This window comes from Leptopilina heterotoma, unplaced genomic scaffold, assembly GCF_015476425.1.
Source record: "Leptopilina heterotoma isolate Lh14 unplaced genomic scaffold, ASM1547642v1 Lhet_114, whole genome shotgun sequence".
NCBI classification, from domain to species: domain Eukaryota; kingdom Metazoa; phylum Arthropoda; class Insecta; order Hymenoptera; family Figitidae; genus Leptopilina; species Leptopilina heterotoma.
The window spans coordinates 6,252,358-6,274,199 of NW_025110833.1; the positions used below are offsets into that span (position 1 = coordinate 6,252,358).

Below are 21,842 nucleotides of genomic sequence, written 5' to 3' on the forward strand. Positions count from 1 at the left end.
TTTCGTTCTTTTCTTTTATTGTTTTTTTTTCTATTTCTTTGAATACTTTGTTTTTTTTTACTTTTTTTTTATTCTTTGTTTTTTCTAATATTTTTTGTTGTTGTATTTTTTGTCGTTTTTTTCATTTTTTCTGTTTTTTTGTTCTCTCCTTTGCTTTCTTTTGCTTTTTAAATTCTCCATTTTTGCTATTTCTTTTATTTTCTGTTTTTTCCTTTATCTTTTTTTGTTTCGTTTGTTTTTCTTTCCATTTGTTTATTTATTTTTCGTTTCCTTTGTTTCATCAATTATTTTGTTCTACTTTTTCTTTCATTTTTTGGTTTTTTTTATAGTTTTCTTATTTTTCTTGATTTTTTTGTTATTTTAAATATTTTTTTTCTTTGTTTATCTTTCTTTTACTTTTCTTTGTTTATCTTTCTTTTACTTTTCTTGTTTATTCTGTTCTTTTACTTTTTGCTTCCTTCGTATTCTTTTCTATGGACTTTTGCATTTTTTCTTTCATTTTTTTTATTGTTTTGATTGCTTTTTTATTATTTTTTTCTTTTATATTCTCGTTTTATTTGTTTTCTTCTATTTTTTTGATTCTTTTGTTTTAATTTTTGGTTTAGTTGGTTTTTTGTTCATATTTTTATCGTATTTTTGTTTTTCCTTTTTTGTTGTTTTATTTTCTTCTATTTCTTCAATTTCTTTTTCTATTCTTTGTTTTTTTCTACTATTTTTTTGTACTTTTAGTTTTTTCTTTTATTTTTCTATTTTCTTTGCTCTTTTCTTTGATTGTTTCTTTTGTTTCTATTTCTTTGAATATTTTGATTTTTTACTTTTTTTATATTCTTTGTTTTTTCTATACTATTTTTTGTTGTTGTATTTTTTGTCGTTTTTTTAATTTTTTCTGTTTTTTTTGGTTCTCTTCTTTGCCTTCTTTTATTTTTTAAATTCTCTATTTTTGCTATTTCTGTTATTTTTTGTTTTTTCTTTTATCTTTTTCTGTTTCCTTTATTTTTTCAATTATTTTCTTCTACGTCTTCTTTCATTTTTTGGTTTCTATTTTTTATTTTTCTTTTTTATTTTTCTTATTTTTTTTGTTTTTTCTTTCTTTTACTTTTTTGTTTATTCTGTTCTTTTACCTGCTGTTTCCTTCGTTCTTTTCTATGATTTTTTTTTGCATTTTTTCTTTCATTTTTTTGTTTTGATTGCTTTTTTATTATTTTTTCTTCTTTTATTTTCTCGTCGTGTAACAAGCAAAAAAAAAAAAATATCCAAATAGTAGGAAATCGTAAAAAAAGTAGTAAATAGTAGATTTTACCAGATGAGTTCGAGGCCTGAACTTTATATCTGTCATTACAAAATTTTTCTTTCCAAGCAAAAAAAAACAATAATGACGTAAATTAAAATTCGAAAATTTTCTTTTCCTCTCGTTCCACGTGAAATTTAATTTTTAGATAGACAAACAATAAAATCTATTTCTCGCGTTATCAAATGAAGAAAAAGCGAGCAGCTTGTGCTTGTGATGTTTTCGAGGATAATAAATCTGTCGTCTTTGAATGTATACAATCATGGTTTACTGCGCAAGACTATAAATGAGTGGCATGCGCCCTTGTTCAGGTGTTTTCACGGTAAATGGTTTCATCTTCTTCAGTTCGTTCTGTGTTCCGCACTAGGGTTAATCTCAAATCTAATTTCATCCCCCTAAACAGAGAGAGAGATAGAGAGTGAGAAACAGGAATAGTAAAATTTTATCAATGATTTTTTCATTATAAATGAGAAAAAGTCATTTAAGAAAAATAATATTCCTCCATTGTTAAATTCGGTCAAGTGCGGCTTTTTTTTCATTCATAAAAGTGCATTCTGTTTAGATATTTGAAAAGGAGGCGCTCTTTTGTCATCGCACACACCATAATCATCTAGCTAATTCTATTTTTATTTGAATTTTTTGAAGAAATAAAAGAAAGTGAACTCGGGAAATCTTTCTGGAAAAGAAGATTGGAAATATCATCTAGAATTTCAATCAATTGCAGTGGTGAGCTTTGATGTTTATTATTGTTTCGTCGTTTTTTTTTTCTTTTATTATTTTCTCGTCACACAATTTTTCAAGAAAATGTTGAATGTGATCTTTCTCCCCCACTGAGGGAATATTGTGATTATAGCGACCATGAATCAATGAGAAAACGCCCCGGTTTGGTTTTTTTTCGCTCTATATTTATAAAAGAAAATTTTCAAAAAAAAAAATTAATTTCTTAGATTCTTTTCGGAAAATGAAAAATATTTTTCAATATTTACTTTTTTTACAAGAATTAATTTTTTTATTGACCTTTTTTTGGTGATGAAAATATTTTACTCCTTTTTTCAAAAATATTAATATTCTTTATTAATTTCTATTCGTATTTTTTATTTTTTAAATTTTTTTTCTTTTTAATTTTCTTTTTCTAGAATTTCTTTATTAACTTTTCTTCGTTTTCAAAAAATATTTTTATAGAAATTTAAAAAAAATTACAATTATTGTTCGATATTTAAAATTTTTTTAATATTATTTTCTTTCATTAAAAAATAATGATCCGAAATAATGAAAAATTTTTTTAAAAATTTTTAGAAGTTTATTTATTTGTTTATTATTTAAATGAATTTTTTAAAAATGAAATATATTTTATTGTATTTGCTATTAGAGGAGAGGGGAAGGGGTATGGGTATTTTTAGAGAAGTTGAATTTAGAAAAAATTGGATCATCAAATTTTTAAGTTTTGAAATATTTGGTAGTCGGTGTAAATAAATAGAATTTTTCAATATTTTATTTTTTGTACAAAAAACTTTTTTATGGTGTTTTCTTGCGATTTTAACATTGTTTGTTATTTTTTATTTCGAGTATTGTACATATGGGGTGTCGACAAAATTCTTGATTTTCTAAAAGAGTTTAAAATTTTATAAAATTAAAATTTAAAATTTAAAATTTAAAATTTAAAATTTAAAATTTAAAATTTTTAAAAATTTAAAATTAGTTCTATTGTTAATTAATTAAAATAAAACATATCATGCAAAAAATTAATTATTTAGCAATAATTATTCTAATAACAATTACTGTTCTAATTATTTTTCAAAAAAGTTTAGTTTAATTTAAAACAAATTTAGTCTAATTTAGAATAAATCACAATTAATCTATTTTAAATGAAACTATTTTATATTTCATTCATTAAGTGACTTTTTAATTAGATTTTCTTAATTGATTTTTTAATTAGTATTTATTCCTTAAAATTAATTTTTTAATTAATATCTTAATTAATATTTATTCAATAATTATAATTACTTAATATTGTTGTTAATTATAATTAATTAATATTGTTGTTAATTATAATTAATTAATATTGTTATTAATTATAATTAATTAATATTATTATTAATTATATTAATTTATTAATAAATAAATAAAATATTTTAAAAAATAATAAAATCAGTGAATCGGGAATTTTATAGACACCCGGTAGGTACATAAATGTTATTATTTTTTTTCTATTAGTTCTCTTTCGTTTAGAAATGGGAATAAATTTTTTTTTTTTTTTAATGATTTTGTAATGGGTGTGTATATAATTTTTTTTCCACCTGCCTGTAACTAGTTATTGCACCATGCACGATTCTACTGAATGAACCTTTTCTTGTCTTTTAGTTGGCTGAGAACACTCACCCAGTAGTGGCACAGTATCGTAAAACAATGGAGAGGTGACTATCGTGTTACAAAAAAAAAAAAAAACAATTATTTTGTCACTTGTTTATTTTCCATTGCTATAGAGAATATAAATCTGCAAATAATTATTTTTTTGCAAATTTTATATTCTTACAAAAAAAAAAAAAATAATAAACTTGCGAGAATTATGAAAAAACATCTATTACGAAAAGTAATTTTCTTCTATTGAAAACAATTTTTTGTACGAGAAAAAATATAAGATATAAAATTTATAAAATAAGTATAGTAGTTAAAAAGAAATAAAATTAATAAATATACAAAAATTTGAAAAAGTTTATTTTTAAAATTATACAAAAATCTATAAAAAATAAATGAAAATAATAATAAATAATAAAAAAAATATTAATTAATTGTAAATTTAATGTACTTGAATTATTAATTTTGATTTAATTTTGATTTAATACTATTTCGTTTGTTAAAATAAATTTTACCGAATTAAAATTATTAATTTTGATAATTTTAATTAATAATTATTAATTAATAGTTATTAATTAATAATTATTAATTAATAGTTATTAATTAATAATTATTAATTAATTATCATTATAATTAAAAAGTAGTATTATTATTTCAATTATAATTGAATTCTTATATGACTTGTTTTTTGGAATCAAATGCAAGTAAAATGGTATATATTCAAAATTTATATATGATCTCTCGAGATTTATACGCTTTCTGTCTTTTGCCGTCAAGATAAGAATAAGAAACAGTTGCAAATACAGAGTAGTCTCAAGGTTTTTAAAAATCCTGTCATAATTTACATTTTAGGCATTTTTTTTCCATGTCACCTCTTCAATTTATATTGATTTCACAACAATATTTCTTTCAATGGAAATTTTGTTTATTTAATGTTTCCATCATGAAAATTTGTCACACCGCAAATTGATGAAATTTATCCTAATTGTTAATTAATGACTAAAATAAATTTTTTTTTCACTTTTCTAAAATTTTATTTGTGTACGTGCCTGGGTTACAATTTGTTAATGAATGCTAAATGTCAATGACATTGACACTGTTGACACTGTTTATAGCAAAATGTCATTGGAAAATAGTTGGAAGAAATTTTTTTTTCTTTTATTTTCACTATTTATTGGAAATAATATTAAAGCAGATTGAAAATTTTTATTATTAGAAAATTAATTTTATGGAAATTAACGGGATTTTTGATAAATTGAAATTTTACTGTATTGTTGACAATTTATTGACTGACTGAAAACTGTCTAAACTACTGGAAGTAGTGAAAGTTGTTAAATATATACTCTTCTCATTGGCTGACCACTTCCTGGCCGCTACTACTTTCGTGTACATATGTAAAGTTCAATGACAATATGAATGAAAACCGAATTCATTATTAAACACTTTGTTTCGAATGTTTTGAATATATTTTCTTCTTTCCCGAAATATTATTAATTCAAAAAGAATTAAAATTTAAATAATCATTTTTTTAAATTTAAACTTATTAATGAAATTTTTAATTAATTTTTAATTTTTTACTTTTGAAACGATTTTTTTTAAATCAATTTAATATATTTAATTATAAAGATTCAATTCAAATTCAATTCTCCTTTCTGCTTTTTTATTTTCTTTCTTTCATTTTTTTTGTTTTTCTACTTTTTGTCTTTTCTACTACTTTTTCTTTGCATTTTTTCTCGTTTTCATGTTTATTTTTTGTTTTCTTTTTTTCAATTAATTTTTTTTAGTTTTTCTTTCATTTTTTTGGTTTTTTTTACTATTTCTCTTATTTTTTCTTTTTTCTTTTATCTTTTTTTGATTTTTTGTTTAACAATTCTTCTAAGGATATCAAATTGAGACAAAAAACGGTGTTCTTTTTTTTTGTTTATTATGTTCTTTTATTTTTTGTTTCCTTTGTTCTTTTCTATTATTTTTACATTCCATTTTTTTCATTTTTCTTTTTTTGGTTCCTTTGTTCTATTTTTTCTTTCATTTTTTGGTTTTTTTTACATTTAAAAAAATTTTTTTTTGTTTTCTTTGTTTTTTTTCCATTTTTTGTTTATTTTTCGTTTCCTTTGTTTTTTCAAATATTTTGTTCTACTTTTTCTTTCATTTTTTGCTTTTTTACATTTTTTCTTAATTTTTTGTTTTATTTTTTTTGTTCTCTTTATTTTTCATTCTTTTATTTTTCTTGTTTATTCTGTTCTTTTACTTTCAGTTTCCTTCGTATTCTTTTCTATGATTTTTTGAATTTTTCTTTCATTTTTTTGTTGTTATTGCTTTTTTTATTATTTTTTTTCTTTTCTTTTCTGTTTTTATTTGTTTTCTTTGAATTGAATTTTAATGAAAATTGAATTTTTGAATTTTGAATTTTTTACTTTTTGTAAAGAATTTTATAAAAATTGTTGAAAATAATTGTATTTCTGGGAATAATTGTATTACAAATTTTATAAAATAATTGAAATTCTTCTAGAAATATTTTTATTTATGAAAATAATTGAATTTTTGTGAAGAATTTTTTTATTTTTGAAAATAATTCAATTTTTATAAAGAATTTGATTAAAATTGTTGAAAATAATTGTATTTCTTGGAATAATTATATGAAAAATTTTATAGAAAAATTGAAATTCTTCCAGAAATTTTTTTATTCATGAAAATAATTGAATTTTTGTGAAGGAATTTTTTTATTTTTGAAAATAATTGAATTTTTGTAAAGAATTTTATAAAAATTGTTGAAAATAATTGTATTTCTTGGAATAATTGTATTAAAAATTTTATAGAATAATTGAGATTCTTCTAGAAATTTTTTTATTTATGAAAATAATTAAATTTTTGTGAAGAATTTTTTCATTTTTGAAAATAATTGAATTTTTGTTTTATTTTTTTTGTTCTCTTTATTTTTCATTCTTTTATTTTTCTTGTTTATTCTGTTCTTTTACTTTCTGTTTCCTTAGTATTCTTTTCTATGATTTTTTGAATTTTTCTTTCATTTTTTTGTTTTTATTGCTTTTTTTATTATTTTTTTTCTTTTATTTTCTGTTTTTATTTGTTTTCTTCTATTTTCTGTTTTTATTTGTTTTCTTCCATTTTCTGTTTTTATTTGTTTTCTTCTATTTTTTTTGTTCTTTTTGTTTTAGTTGGTTTCTTTAAAAATATTTTTATTGTATTTTTGTTGTTTTATTTTCTTGTATTTTTTCAATTTCTTTTTCTATTCTTTGTTTTTTCCACTATTTTTTGTACTTTTAGTTTTTTTCTTTTATTTTTTTTTGCTCTTTTCTTTGATTGTTTCTTTTTTTTCTATTTCTTTGAATATTTTGTTTTTTTTCCTTTTTTATATTCTTTGTTATTTCTACTATTTTTTTGTACTTTTTTGTATTTTTTCTGTTTTTTTTGTTCTCTTCTGTTTTTTTTTGTTCTTTTCTGTTTTTTGTTCTCTTCTGTTTTTTGTTCTCTTCTTTGCCTTCTTTTATTTTTTAAATTCTCTATTTTTTTCTTTCATTTTCTTCTTTTCTTTACTTTTTCTTTGCTGTCTAGTTTTTTTTGTTTTTTTTTCATTCGTCTGCTATTGAACAAAAAAATATTTTATCAAATAATTAAATTCTGATTAATTTAACAAAAAAGAAAAATAATTTGCTTCGGATTTTTCCCCCAAGTGACATAAACAGTAGCTTATCAATTCGAAAATTATAATTATCTTCCGCTCATAGTAATAATTCATAAAAAAAATTTGTCAAAAGAGAAATAAAATAAACGAATCATTTATGAAACAACTTTAATCCCATTGTTGACTTCTTCTTAGTTAAATAAAGACTACTTGTCGCCTCTGGTACGAGCAATTTTACTTACTTTTTTTCTCTCTCCCTCTTTCTATTTTTTTTTTTTTTTGATTTTCTTATATAAATTTTTTTAATGAATGTATAAATTTAGGAAGAAATCACTTTATGTGAGCCAAAAATCTTGCAATTTTCACAGGAAATATATTTGAAATTAGCTTTTTGGAACGTGTGTGTGTGTGTTTGTGTAAAATAAAGTTGACCTAGCTATTTGAAAATAGAAACAGTTTCGGTGAAAATTCAGGGTCATTGGGAAGAGTTTGTTTCTTAAATGTAGTGATGAGCTTGTTTAAAGAAAAGAAGAAGAAGAAGAAAAAAAAAAGATTCTAACGCTGATTTATGAGGAGAAATTGTGACCTATATACCAGAAGGATGGAATTTTTTCTTCTCTCTCTTTTTCCTGAGAGATAGTATAAAACATCAAGGTTACTTTTCTCCATTTCCATGGAGTACAGGAGACGATAAAATCGACCAGTCTGTAACCATGGCGACTCCACCCCCCAATTTTATCCTACTCCATTTACGTCACAAAACCCGCTACAAACATTTACTATAGTCTAGTTTTCATGACTATATATACATATACACATTCATAGTGTCATTATTCATTTTTAATTAGTTTACAATTGAATCATTGTAAAAACAAAGTACAATTATCTTTTGCACGAGTATATATTTAGAATGATGATTTTCTTTCATTACTACAATCAAATATTTCATTCATATCATTGAATTCTATTTTTTAGTTTCAAACAAATTTTTACATGTTGCGAATAATTTTTTTTTAATGTTACTATTTTTGTCAATTATGTTTTTTTATTAATTTTTTTTCCGATAAATAAAAATTTTTATTTTTAAATTGAAACTTTTTTTTTATACAATAATTAAAGAAACGATAAAATTATTTTAAAAAATTTTCCGAAATTCAATTTTATTTTCAATATTTAACACTTTAATAAAATTTCTTAAAAGAATTCAATTCTTTACCTAAACAAAATTTTGATAAAATTCATCAGAAACATTTAATTATTTTTAATACCATTTTAAATAATATCAGTAAATAATTCAATTTTTTCCAAAATATTAACAAAAATCTTTGGAAGAATTCAATTATTTATACAAATTCCATAAAATAGATAAAACTCAATTATTGTCAAGTTATAAGAAAATTTTTTTTAAATTCAATTATTTTCATAACTAATTAAATTTTTTGCTGGAATTAAATTATCTTTACAAATAATAAAATTTTTAGGGAAATTCAATTATTTAAATAAATTTTAATAACATTTTTCATTAGAATTCAATTTTTTTCAAAATATTAATAAAATTCTTTCAATGAATATAATTATTTACACAGTTTCCATACAATTTATAAAATTAAATTAATTTCAAGTTTTAAGAAAATTCTTTGAAAAAATCCAATAATTTTCATAACTAATAAAATTTTCTGCTGGAATTAAATTATCTTCAAATAAAATAAATTATTTTATTCTTTAAATAAATTCAGAAATAGGTACTCATCAGGCTTTTCTGCAATGAACCCATCTTGTGCAAATTTTCTTAAACAAATTTTTAAATGTTTTTTTTGCAAAAAACTTTTTTAAAAATCGGCGTTTTTCATATTCAAAATTTAAATTGCCCTAACTTTGCCCCCAATTGTCCCACTCGGCCCATTTTTAGGATATACACTCCATGGGAGTATACAAACTCAGACCTATTAGGGCGACAAGAAGAAAAAATTTTTTTTGCCTATTTTTTTATGCAATTTCGAAAAATGACGTCAAAACCCAAAGTGGTCAACATTAGGGGTATCCGGACAAAAAGTCCAAAACAAAAAGTCCAAATAAAAAAATCCATAGTAAATGAAATCCAAAAAATTAAAATAACAAATAGTTTCACTTTGGATTTATTTTTTTGGGGATTTTTTGTTCTGGTCAAAAAGTACCTTTCCTTTTTTTGAAACATTTTATAGAATAATCGAAATTCTTCTAGAAATTTTTTTATTTATGAAAATAATTGAATTTTTGTGAAGAATTTTTTTATTTTTAAAAATAATTGAATTTTTGACATTTTGTAAAGAATTTTATAAAAATTGTTGAAAATAATTGTATTTATGGGAATAATTGTATTAAAAATTTTATAGAATAATTGAAATTCTTCTAGAAATTTTTTTATTTATGAAAATAATTGAATTTTTGTGAAGAATTTTTTTATTTTTGAAAATAATTGAATTTTTGACTTTTTGTTAAGAATTTTATAAAAATTGTTGAAAATAATTGTATTTATGGGAATAATTGTATTAAAAATTTTATAGAATAATTGAAATTCTTCTAGAAATTTTTTTATTTATGAAAATAATTGAATTTTTGTGAAGAATTTTTTTATTTTTGAAAATAATTCAATTTTTATAAAGAATTTGATTAAAATTGTTGAAAATAATTGTATTTATGGGAATAATTGTATTAAAAATTTTATAGAATAATAGAAATTCTTTTAGAATTTTTTTATTTACGAAAATAATTGAATTTTTTTATGTTTCAAAATAATTGAATTTTTGTAAAGAATTTTTTTAAAAATGTTGAAAATAATTCCGATTTTATAGCGTAAAAGTAAAAATGTGTCTTTTTCACAAGTTTCATTATTTATTTATTTTGGATTTTTTGACTTTGGAAATTTTTATTTTAGATTTTTTGTACTTTGGAATTTTTTTCTTGGACTTTCCGGTCTGGATTTATTAAATTGGATTTTTTGTCCTGTATAATCACATTAGGTACAACTGTTAGGCCATTTCTGGCCAGCAAGGGTACACTTGACCTATACTCATTTTTAAATTGCTATAACTTTTTTTCTAATTATCCGATTAGGCTGAGGCTACAATTTTCCGACTCGTCAGGCTTTTCTGCAATGAACCCATCTTGTGCGAATTCTGTTAAAAAAATTTTTAAAGGAATGTTGTTGATTAAATTTTGGTAGGAATATTAGAAAAATGTTTGATAAATATTTTATTGAAATATTAAAAAATATTGGAGGAATATTCCATTGGAATATTGTTTTAATATTTGAGGAATATTAAAAAATATAAAAAAGAAATGTTTAATTGGAATATTAAATAAATATTGAAGGAATATTTCATTTGAATTTTGATAAAATATTGGAAGAATATTTTATGGAAATATTAAAAAAAATATTGCAGGAATATTTTATTGAAGTACTAAAAAAATATTGCTAAAATATATTCACATTAAAGAAAAAATCAAAAACATGTGTAGAAAATACTTTTGTCAAACAGATGTTTTTAATCTATAAAAATCTATTTAAAAAAAAATGTTTAGAAATATGAATGGAATATATTTTTATTCGAAAAAGAGTTTTATGTAATCTTTTATAATGATTTATTTATATTTTCTGACAGGGAAAATAGGGTAATTTCTTCACCCTAAAATATTGTTTTCATAATTTATATACTTAAGTTTATTTTTTATGTACTTTAATTTTCCCATTATTTAAGTTTTGTTTTCTTTCTGTTTTATTTATTTCTTTTTTTTATGTTTTTTTTGTTATGTCTGAACTCTTTCCACAAAATCACTCTAAAAACTATTTTTCAACTAGTAAGATTATTATGTTTAGAGTTAGGAAGTATGACGTATTAAAATGATTTACTATTAATAAACATTGAGAAAGATTTTGATTATAAATAGTTAGAAATATTTGCGCGTTTCCTCAATTTTAGAATTTGGTATTATATATATTTTTTCAACAACAAAGTATTTTTGAAGACACAATTCTATTGACTCGTCACGACATAATTTCATAATTATTGTAGAAAAAAAAATCATTACCATTCAAGTCGAATGAATAATTTTGCATATGAAGTGAAATAATTATTTCCAATTCTTTATTCTTTAATATATTTAAAGTGAAACAAATTCTATTTTGGAAATAATTGATGTTTTAAACGAAACAAAGTACTATTTTGAAAATATAATAATTGTTTATAATGAAACAAAAAGTACCATTTTTGAAATTATTTCAAATGAAACAAAGCATATTTTTTTGGAAATAATTATAAATTATGAAATTGACTTTTAGAAATGTAACTTATTACCCTTTATTTTAAACATGACCTTGACGGTTTTTTTTATTTCCTTGGGTCAAGAAATTTATTTCTCAGGGTAATTTATTTTTTAGGTTGTAGAATCTGATTTAGTTTTTATTATCATAATGTTGCAGAGTGTATATATCTTTTCTATCGTTGCTACAATATTGATTGAAGAGTAAAAATACATTTCATGGATTTTCACTATTTTATTTCCTTCTCATGCGAATTATTTGAAAAATTTAAAGAAAAGAAACTTTTGAATTGAAAAATAAATTTCAGTTCTGAATTAATTTAAGTAATTTTTTTTTTTTTTTTTTTTGAATTGAAGTAAATTTTTTTTATTCTGAATTAAAGTAAATTTTCATTTTGAATGAAATTTAAGAAAATTTTAATTTTGAAACTAAAATTACATACACTCACATATTTATATATGCATTTCCGTAAAATGCCACTTGATGCCAAACGCATTTCTTTTTGGAAATGATCCACATTTCACGACCTATTGATCTTTTCAATGTCCTTGTTTTCCAGACCGTGTCTAATTGCGTGACAAGACATCTACTCTACGCCAAAAGACCTTAAAGGTTAAACATTTACTTAAAAAAAAAAAAAAAAAAAAAAAAAAAATGATAGGACTATTAATCGATTTTTAACTGACCTGAATAACTTAATTCCCGCACCTTCTTCTATAGAGAGAATACAAATTGAATAATTATGTTCATATTTCTAAATATTCCATTTTTTAAATATTAATATTCTGTTTAGAAAGAAAAATGAAATTTTCATTTATTACATACAGAAGTTACGTATCTTTTGATAAGAGGCTTTTCATCTGAGAAGGAGACCTTACACTTTAGGGGATTAAATGCTGACGTATATTTCGCGTGTTCAAACAAATCAAATTTGCAGTCAAATCGCACAATAATTATTATTGTCTGTATATGTATTATTGAGCATATAAGGTTTTTGCACTTGAATAAATTTTAAACGAGTGGGAATTTATTTAGAAAATCCGCAAAAGTTTATAATCGACCCTTTAAACCTTTTGTAAATTTATTCCTTTCTTCTTAAAAAAAATTTTTTTTTCTAAATATCAACTTATTTTCACAAATTAAATTTTGTTTTTCTCTGACTTCTCCCAGATTTTCAGACAAAAATTGAATTCTTAAATTCTAATACATAAATTTATCAACAAATTTTTAAATAATTGAAATCATTTCACGAGTTTTAATAAAAATTTTAAGAATAATTATTATACATTTTTCACCAAGTTGAAGTCCATAACGTTGATCAACGAAAAAAATTGTCTACTTAGTAAATTAATTAAAAAAGCGCAGCAATATTGACACAAAAATATTTAGAAAGAAAAGATTGATGTTTATATTTTGATAATAATTATTTTACCAATTAAATATTAAATTAAAAATAATACTTGAAAGGTATTAAATTTTTTTCGTTGATAAACGTTGTGGACTTCAACTTCGTCATTTTTCGAGGAATTTGATTTACAATTTATTGAATTGAAAATAATTGAAATTCTGTGATGAATTTTCTTTTTTATGAAAATAAATGAATTTCTAAAAAGAATTTTATTATTGACGAAAATTAAATGCAGTCAATGCTGAATATTTATTAACATTTTTTACAGAGACAAAAAATTTACTCTACTGCTTTATTGTTTAACGTAAACAGTAATATTGATGTCTTAAGGAAATAATATGAAACTTTTAATATATTTGGTTCAAAGAAGTCAACATGAGGGCAATAAATTTCATTCACTTATAATTTATAAATACTATCAAGTATTAGTAATCGTGATTTTTTTTCTTCATTTTACAAAAAATTAATTTTATTTCAACTCTTTATATTGAATTTCTTTGCGCGAAAACAATTAGAATCAAAGAAAGAATTTTTTTTGAAGTGTATAATTAGTGCATTTTGGGGCAAAATGTTTGAAACAAAAGTTGCTGGGCTTAAATTAAATTACCAAATGGATTAAAATTAATATAATTCTTTTAAGCCCATCAACAATTTTTGTTCCAAAAATTTTGCCCCAAAATGCATATTTTAAGAAATATTTAAGTTGTTCCATTCTTTTGTCACACCCTGTATATTACTCTATATATAATTTTTTTTTTATTTTAATCAATCTGGAAATTTTAAAGATTAAATCATCAAAAATCAATGTTAGTCACAACTTTCATCATACAAATCAAATAGGGAAATTTTTTCATATTATTTCTCAGAATTGTTGCGTGTGACAAAATATTTTCACCTCTGATTCTTTGATAATAAAATAAATTGTAACCTTGGCCAATGTACCTATGGAAATATTTAGAAAAATTTTCCTTGAAAGAAATTTAAATATTCACATTTTCTCCATGGATAATAATTCATTATTATTTATATTAGTCAGTTAACAAATATAAATTTATTAGTCTGTATTTGCAAAATAGCCTTAAGAATAAGGGAAATTTTATTTGTTTATGAAAAAATTCATGAATAAAATTTGTACTAATAACAACAGTATTATTTGATAAATAAATTTAAAACTATGAAAAAATGTGGGACTAACTCTGTTGGGGCTCAAAAATTCTGGGAAAATTCAATAAACAATATTATTATTATTTTTATTATTTCATTATTATTATTATTGTATTATTACTATTTTAATTGTTATTATTGTTGTTCTTCAATTTATTTACTTATTTACGGAAAATGAATAATTTTTGAATTAAATTATTCTTTAATAAAACTATTATTATGTTTCTCCATTATTATTATATTTATATTATTATTATTGTTAGGTAAAATTATTTTTGCTTTTAATACTAGACTATAATTATTTATTATATTTGAATATAAATTTAAAGTTACGATAGACACTCTAAATATATTGTTCTAACAAATATAATAATTAAAATTAATTAATTAATTAATTAATTAATATAAAATTTTCAATTCGTTCATTAAATTAATTTATTAATTTAATTTTCAAACAATACGAGAGCATCTATCTTGAACTTTAATTTTATACAATAAAAAATACATTTTTTGGTATTTAATAAAAATGCATGTTCTATTAATTTTGTAATTAATATTGTTATTAATTTTATTAATACAATTTCTAATTTTTAACAGGTTTTATTTTGCATGATTTGTTTGTATGTTTATTATTAATATCTATTTTTTTCCCCTTCGTAGATTATATTAGAGAATTATTAATCGTTACAGTTCTTGGCTAGCAGTGCTTAAACGATTGCTTTGTAAATAATTATATTCCTCTATCTTTTTTTTTCTTTCTTTTATTGCACGATGCTCACATTACGTCGTATGTCGCAAATATATTTCTAAACCTAATCACGCATGTGCACCTGCATAAGTCTTGTTATATATTACCTTGATGGTGAGTACTCATTTTGTTTTTTTTATAAATAATTTTTTTTTCTCTTTGTTTTTAGTCAATAAATCTAATATTATATGGAGTGTTGAAAAAGTACGGAATCGGTCAAGTAGATCCTAATTAATTTATTTTTAAATTAATTTTTCTATTATATTATTTATTATAATTAATTAATAAGAATATTATATTAATTTTCTTTCTAAAATATTATAATTTATAAAATTTATTTTATAAATAAAATTTTTGTAATTTATTAGGATTTTTATTTATTTATTAAAGATAATTTATTAAAATTTATTAAAGATCTTTCGTTGGAATAATTTTTTTTTTAATACATTTCGAAAAATTTGATTAGTTTTGTACTTTTGAAGACTCTGTATGAATAATATGTACAGTGTGTCTAAATAATTTTACACTCGGTGAGAATATTTCTATTTTCTTAATTTTTTCAATACTTTTATTCATTTCAATTTTTAAATTTCTATAGAAATATTAAAATTCGTTTGAAACTTTTTGGACACTTTGTACATTTTATTTATTATACTTGTTAATTATTATTTACAATGTTCAATGAATTTAATTAACAATATTTTATTTCTATTTTATTGTATTTCATTCTATTTTTCATAAATAATAATTATACAAATTTAAATAATATCTAGATGAAAAAAATTAATTTAAAAAAAATTATTTTTCAATGAAATTAATTTTAAAAAAATTATTTTTTAGTGAAATTAATTTTAAAAAAACTATTTTTTAATAAAATTAATTTTTATTTTAGTTAATAAGTAATTAATTAATTAATTAATTTATTGTAATTAACAATTTAGTGTTATATGTTAAAAAGCACACGTGTTTATTTAATATTGATTAAAGTATATAACTAAAATACAGCACGAATTCTAATTACATTAATTACACATTTGCACGTTTAATTTGCATAATATATAGTTAATTTTTCAGTAGTTAGTCTAATGTTTTTTATTGCCTTGAATAATATAATTTTTTAATGAAAAATTTTTAATTTTTTTTTAGTTTCAAATCCATATTGTTCTATTTTGGAACAAAGTATGGAGTGACTCAATAAAAATGGTAATTCTTTATAATTCTCTTATTTTCCACACTGAATTACTATTTTTTATAAACTCCTTTTTGTATCATTTAATAGAGAAAAATTATACTGTTATTTCAAATAAATGTGTAGAAATTCAATTTTTCAAAATATAAACTAATGCTCATAAAAGATTATATATCCTTGAAATAGTTACAATCTTTAAGGGCATGTCGAACATTTTTTTTTAAATACTTGGAAAGATCTTTGAAAGTGCTCTGAATTGACGTCGATGCTCAGAGCCGAAAATTATTTTTTGGGATTTTTGTGAATGTTACTAATTTGACTCTTTACGTTCACCTAAAGCCGGCTAAAGGAATAAAAATTTTAAGGATATTTTTAAACCTGAAAACAAGAAATTACTTTTTTTATTATTAGAACTCTGAAGTTGGTGTTGACGCTAAGAGTCGAGAACTCTTTTTTTTTTTTGCTTCGAATCAAGAAAGTGAAAACATTTTTTCAAAGCTTTTAGGTTCAAAAATTACCTTAGAAATTGAAAGCAGTAAATAATTAGAATTGCTGTTGTCGGCAAGAATATAAACGAGTTGAGGGATTTGGAGTATCGACGTAATTGACATGCCCCAAAGGATAGTGACTTAAATTTTACCAATTTTTAATATTGTAAAAAATTCATTGTGTCATTATAAAGAAACGAATAAAAATTCTTTCCCCAGGAAAAGGCAGATCAAGAAGCGTGTATGCTGAGGGATTCGACACCTCGGAGCCGGTGCGAGAACCGTCGGAAGGTCCTTATGGTAGCTGACGGTGTCGCGGGTGCCGTGCCAAACGAGATTCAGGGGTTAAAAGGCTGGCCGCGTCGCTGGAGCCAGTCGACAAATACCTATATTTAGAAGAATGGCCGACAGGAACCGAAACTTCCTTCGTGACAATCCTAGCGACGCGGTGAAACAACATCTCAAGAATCATAATAATCACAATAATAATAATGATTCAGGAATTGTCAGTCCACCACGAAAAGAGGGTCTCTACGTGAAGAAAGATGCCAGCAATTATCAACGCCTCGTTAACTATCAAAAGGAAGAAATTCCACAAAATAAGGACACAGAATCAATTGGTTCAATATCACGTGATCAAAAAAATAAGGACAAAAAACGTGGACCAGCGCCCATTGTTGGCTGGCACAATGGCAGTCCCACAGTATTTCCCAGTTCACCACTTAGTTCACCCGATCAGGAAATATTTGAAAAATCCCCCAAAAAAACAACAACTCTTTCAGAGAATACAAAAATTGAATCCAATGGCAATAAATCGAAATCAAATGAAACGAGAAGTTCGTCCAGAAGTTCTGGAATTGGACAAGATTCGAATAATACAGAGAATCTCAGTAGCATTGCCGATGAACGGCTAATGTTAAATACACCACCATTTACAATTGATGGAAGTGAATCATTAACACCCGATGGAGAAACACAATTTACGACAAATGATGATTTCAGTATTGGTGATGAGTTTCGTGATAAAATGGATTTTTTGAGTCCAGTTACCGATTGTACGGAGGATAGAATACCAGCGACTCCTGTTGATAGTTATTTGACGTCGCCAAATCTTACCGTTGGTCCAAGTCCCACTGAGAGAAGTGAAAATGAAACGGAGACAACAAGAAAATCACCGGAGAAAACACAGGGAATACTGGTTCATCGAAAATATTCTGATCCTGAAAAAATTTTGATAACAAATCCCGGTTATATTGATGTTGATAAGAAACGAGACTCGATTGATGGTGGGGAGAGTATACTGGAGATATATGACGATGAAGATGGTTTGGAATCGTTGAACGATGAAACGGAGGATATTAAACCAAAGATACCTGACGGCGGTTGGGGTTGGGTCGTAGTGATGGCGTCATTAATAATTTCCATGGTGGCCGATGGAGTTTCTTTCAGTTTTGGTCTATTGTATAGTAAATTCCTAGAGGAATTTGGAGCCTCAAAGGCTAAGACTGCTTGGATTGGGTCATTATTCATGGCGGTGCCTCTACTATCAGGACCTGTGATGTCAGCATTGGTTGATCGTTACGGATGCAGGAATATGACAATAGCTGGGGGTTTTATATCAGGAATGGGATTTGTTTTAAGCAGCTTCAGTAACAGCATTGAGGTAATGTACCTGACTTTTGGCGTCATTGCGGGACTAGGTTTGGGTTTGTGTTACGTCACTGCGGTTGTGAGCATCGCTTATTGGTTCGATAAGAAAAGAACTCTAGCTGTAGGTCTAGGGGCTTGCGGTACAGGTATAGGTACATTTGTATACGCACCAATGACTTCGTTTTTCATTAAGGAATACGGTTGGAGGGGAACTATACTCCTATTAGCTGGTACATTCTTCAACATGATTGTCTGCGGTGCAGTGATGAGAGATCCAAAATGGTGGATTTTAGAGCAGAGAAAGCAGAATTTAGGTTCACCGAAGAAATCAACGGCGAGATCGGATGGTGCCAGATCACCGAATACTCCAGTCGAGGAGTTTCCCGGTGTTGAGGAACTTCGAAAATTACTCAAGAGTGGAAAAACACCTGAGTATTTGTTGCAAAGTTTGAGAACGAGTACGGAAACACCAACGACTGTTGACGGAGGGGGAACATCTTTTAGGAGTGTTGTCAATTTGCCGACTTTCGTGAGACAGAGTGAAAAGGTTCGTTAGCTTGATTCTTCACTTAGAATCGTAATAGTATGGTTTTTTGATTGACATACTATTTATTCATACTAATTACAAAAAGAATTATTTTCTTTCAGGTGCCTTTGGAGGTTCTAGAATCCCTTTCTTCAAATTCAAGACTGTATAACGTAATTTTGGAAAACTATCCCAGTATTTTGCTGTGCAGATCCTTGTCCGACAAGAAGCTCGATGATTGGAATCCTGATGTATTCAATAAGCGAGGAGTCACAATGTCGATGAGGTTACAAGACTGGTCTGCTATCTGCAACCTGCACGATTTTTATTTACTTTAGCCTAAATAATTTATAGCAACTAATCCAATTTACTTTTCGTTATTTTTGCACACCTCCACTTAACTATTTCCCTTTTCTTTTGTTTAACTCCTTAAGTACCAAGATTAGACATCCAAAGTCTTTAACTAAAGGGGTTAAATAGTACACTTTTCAGAAACTAACGAACCGTACATTTTCAGGATAAAGCAAGCAACGGACAAAGCAAAGCGAGCCCAAAATCAGACGAAGGATTCTCGTCCTGGTTCAACTCATGCATCAACGAAAGTTCTTGCCACCAGAAGAATGTCTAGGAAGGACCTGGAGGAAACGAATCCGTTATTGGCAAAAGAAGTAGCTCAGGCTGTTAGTAATTTAGAAGTGTTTATCAAAAATAAGTTTTTAATAAATAGAGTTTAACGAAGTTGATTGTTCTTTTTCTCAGATGGCTGAAGCCGAACGGGCGAAATCCGTATCGAGACATCATCTACCTGGAATTTCAGGTGGCGTTGTTAGAACTGATTCATTGCCCTGGCTTAGGAGACAGTTTAGTACAAATACTCATTACTTCAAGGATATTCGAGTGCACAGAAATTCTGTTATGTATCGAGGTGCTGTATTGAATCTCCACAAGTATAGACTGAGAGCTAGTAGCTGTCCGAATATATACAGAAACAGTATGACGACTTTGGCAAAGGAGAGCGAGGAGGCACGTTTCGTTTAAAATTTATTTATGCTTCAGTTTTTAATAACTTCAAATTTATTAAACCAAATTTATTTAACCAGATTTATTAAAAGTTGCATCAATCAAATAGTTGCATTAGAAAGAAAATTTTCAAAAAGTACTAAAATATCCTCTATTTTTACAGAAATGGTACAGTGAATTGATCGAATTACTAAAAGGAATGATGGACTTTTCAATGTTTCTCGAATTACACTTTCTTTTACTGTCTTTGTCGACAATTTTACTATTCACCTGGTTCATTGTCCCCTATTTTTATCTCGTTGAGCATCTCAAAAGGAATGGACACTCGGAGGATGAGGGTTCTTTTTTACTTAGCATCATTGGAATTACAAATACAATAGGAATGGTAAACGGATTTTTGAAATTAATTAACCACGAGAGAATAATGAGACTTCACTTTCTATACGGCTGCGAATGTTTTCTAAAAGATTTTTGCAGACTTTGGAATCTTTAGTTATGAATCTCATGAAATTTTAAGTAATTTTTTAATTTCTTGAAGTAATTATCGTTCATAAGATTCCATCATGAAATTTTCAGTCAACTTTAGCGTCAAATGCTGAAAAGCGCAGTGAACAATTAAGGAATTACTTTAAGTTTGATGAGCTTTTCGACTAAAGATTCAGAAGTGTGTAAACTTGCAGTCAAGTTAATTTCAACTCTGAGGAAGCTTTCGGTGCTATTCCAGTGGTAAAAGAAAACATTGAGGTTCTAGGAACGTTCCTAAAACGTTTAATGTCTGACAAAGAATGTACTATTAATCAATCATGTTCTAAAAACGTTTTTAGAACAAGAAACGTTTTAAAAATGTTAATGTGTCAGACATGAAATGTTTTAGGATTGTTCCTCGAACGTAAATGTTTTTTTTTCACCACTGGGTTCAATTTAAAGTACATAATGAGTATATAGACTAAAAAAAAGTAAACTATGCACCTTTAGGCACTTGTTGGCGAAATATTGAAAGAAAAAATTGTTTCACAGATTGGTTTAGGCTGGGCTGGCGATCAACCTTGGATGAATGTCAGCAAAACCTACACTTGTTGCCTCGTTGCCTGTGGAGTGGCAACATGTCTAATGTCATTTTTAACCTACAACTATTATTTCATGATAATTGTCTCGGCATTTTTTGGATTATTTTTTGCGAGTAATTTTAGTTTCACACCGGTAATTCTCGTTGAATTGATACCATTGGAGAGATTTACGACTGCCTACGGTCTGAGTCTTCTTTGTCAGGGTATTGGCAATTTATTAGGACCACCATTAGCGGGATTACTTTTCGATATCACCGGTACATGGGATCTATCATTTTTCATGGCTGGTGGTTGGATTATTTTCTCAGGATTTCTCATGGGATTTATTCCTTACACCACCAATAGAAAAATCTGGGGCAGTGGTCCAGTGGAAATGGAGAAGGAAAGAGAGGCGTATGCTTAGGAAAAATAATTTCTCCTTTCTGTTAGTTTTGAATAATATATTTAAGGGCTAATTCCACCAATCACAATTAAAAGCTACATGGTACATAGTACGCTGTACCACAAATGCATTAAATTCATCATAACTTTGAAACTAATCCACATTAATCAAAATTTCAAATTCCAAGCTCTAATAAAACTCTTCCCACAGCTAATGAAACAGAAAAAAAAGAAACAAAAGAATAAATAAAATAATAATAAATAAAAAAAAGTGTCAAGATACATTTTCTCCTATGTCGGACGAAAAAATTAAAGACAGTTTAACGACTTCATGTTTGATTGATTGAGGATTTAATAATTGATTAACTTTTAATCAGTATTGGTGAAACTAGTCCTAATTGTGTCCAAAGATCTACGACAAATATTAATTAATTATATAGGCCATCCGTGAAATAAATAATAATTTTTCCCAAGGAAAATATTTCACATATAGAGAGAATTTAATGCATGTGAATCATTGCATAATAGATAAAAGAAATATTATTTGGTAAAACAATTAAAAACAATTTTGTCATTATTAGCAAAATTGTACCCATATACTCTTGGTTTGTTTTTAAG

General features: G+C 24.7%; 1 protein-coding gene across 5 annotated transcripts; it reads left to right on the forward strand.

Annotated features, from left to right (window-relative positions):
• The first annotated feature begins 1,604 nt into the window (after positions 1-1,604).
• Positions 1,605-21,362, forward strand: LOC122507220. 5 transcript variants are annotated; one of them, XM_043619848.1, is made up of 9 exons: positions 1,605-2,014; positions 3,650-3,702; positions 16,050-16,106; positions 16,800-18,777; positions 18,879-19,054; positions 19,274-19,436; positions 19,516-19,779; positions 19,940-20,161; positions 20,794-21,362. In XM_043619848.1, exons 4-9 carry the CDS (start codon positions 16,981-16,983, stop codon positions 21,244-21,246), a joined length of 3,075 nt encoding a protein of 1,024 aa, XP_043475783.1. In that variant the 5' UTR covers positions 1,605-2,014; positions 3,650-3,702; positions 16,050-16,106; positions 16,800-16,980; the 3' UTR covers positions 21,247-21,362. The 5 variants fall into 5 exon arrangements, with proteins under 5 accessions (XP_043475783.1, XP_043475775.1, XP_043475791.1 ...); XM_043619840.1 differs by lacking the exon at positions 16,050-16,106; XM_043619856.1 differs by lacking the exon at positions 3,650-3,702.
• Positions 21,363-21,842: the final 480 nt, after the last annotated feature.

Bases quoted from the DNA above. Each gene is read 5' to 3' on its own strand.
- LOC122507220 (XM_043619848.1), top strand. From the start codon at position 16,981: ATGGCCGACAGGAACCGAAACTTCCTTCGTGACAATCCTAGCGACGCG. The intron at 19,055-19,273 runs GTCTGCTATCTG...GTACATTTTCAG, and splicing joins TCGATGAGGTTACAAGACTG to GATAAAGCAAGCAACGGACA. The intron at 20,162-20,793 runs GTAAACGGATTT...ATTGTTTCACAG, and splicing joins TTACAAATACAATAGGAATG to ATTGGTTTAGGCTGGGCTGG.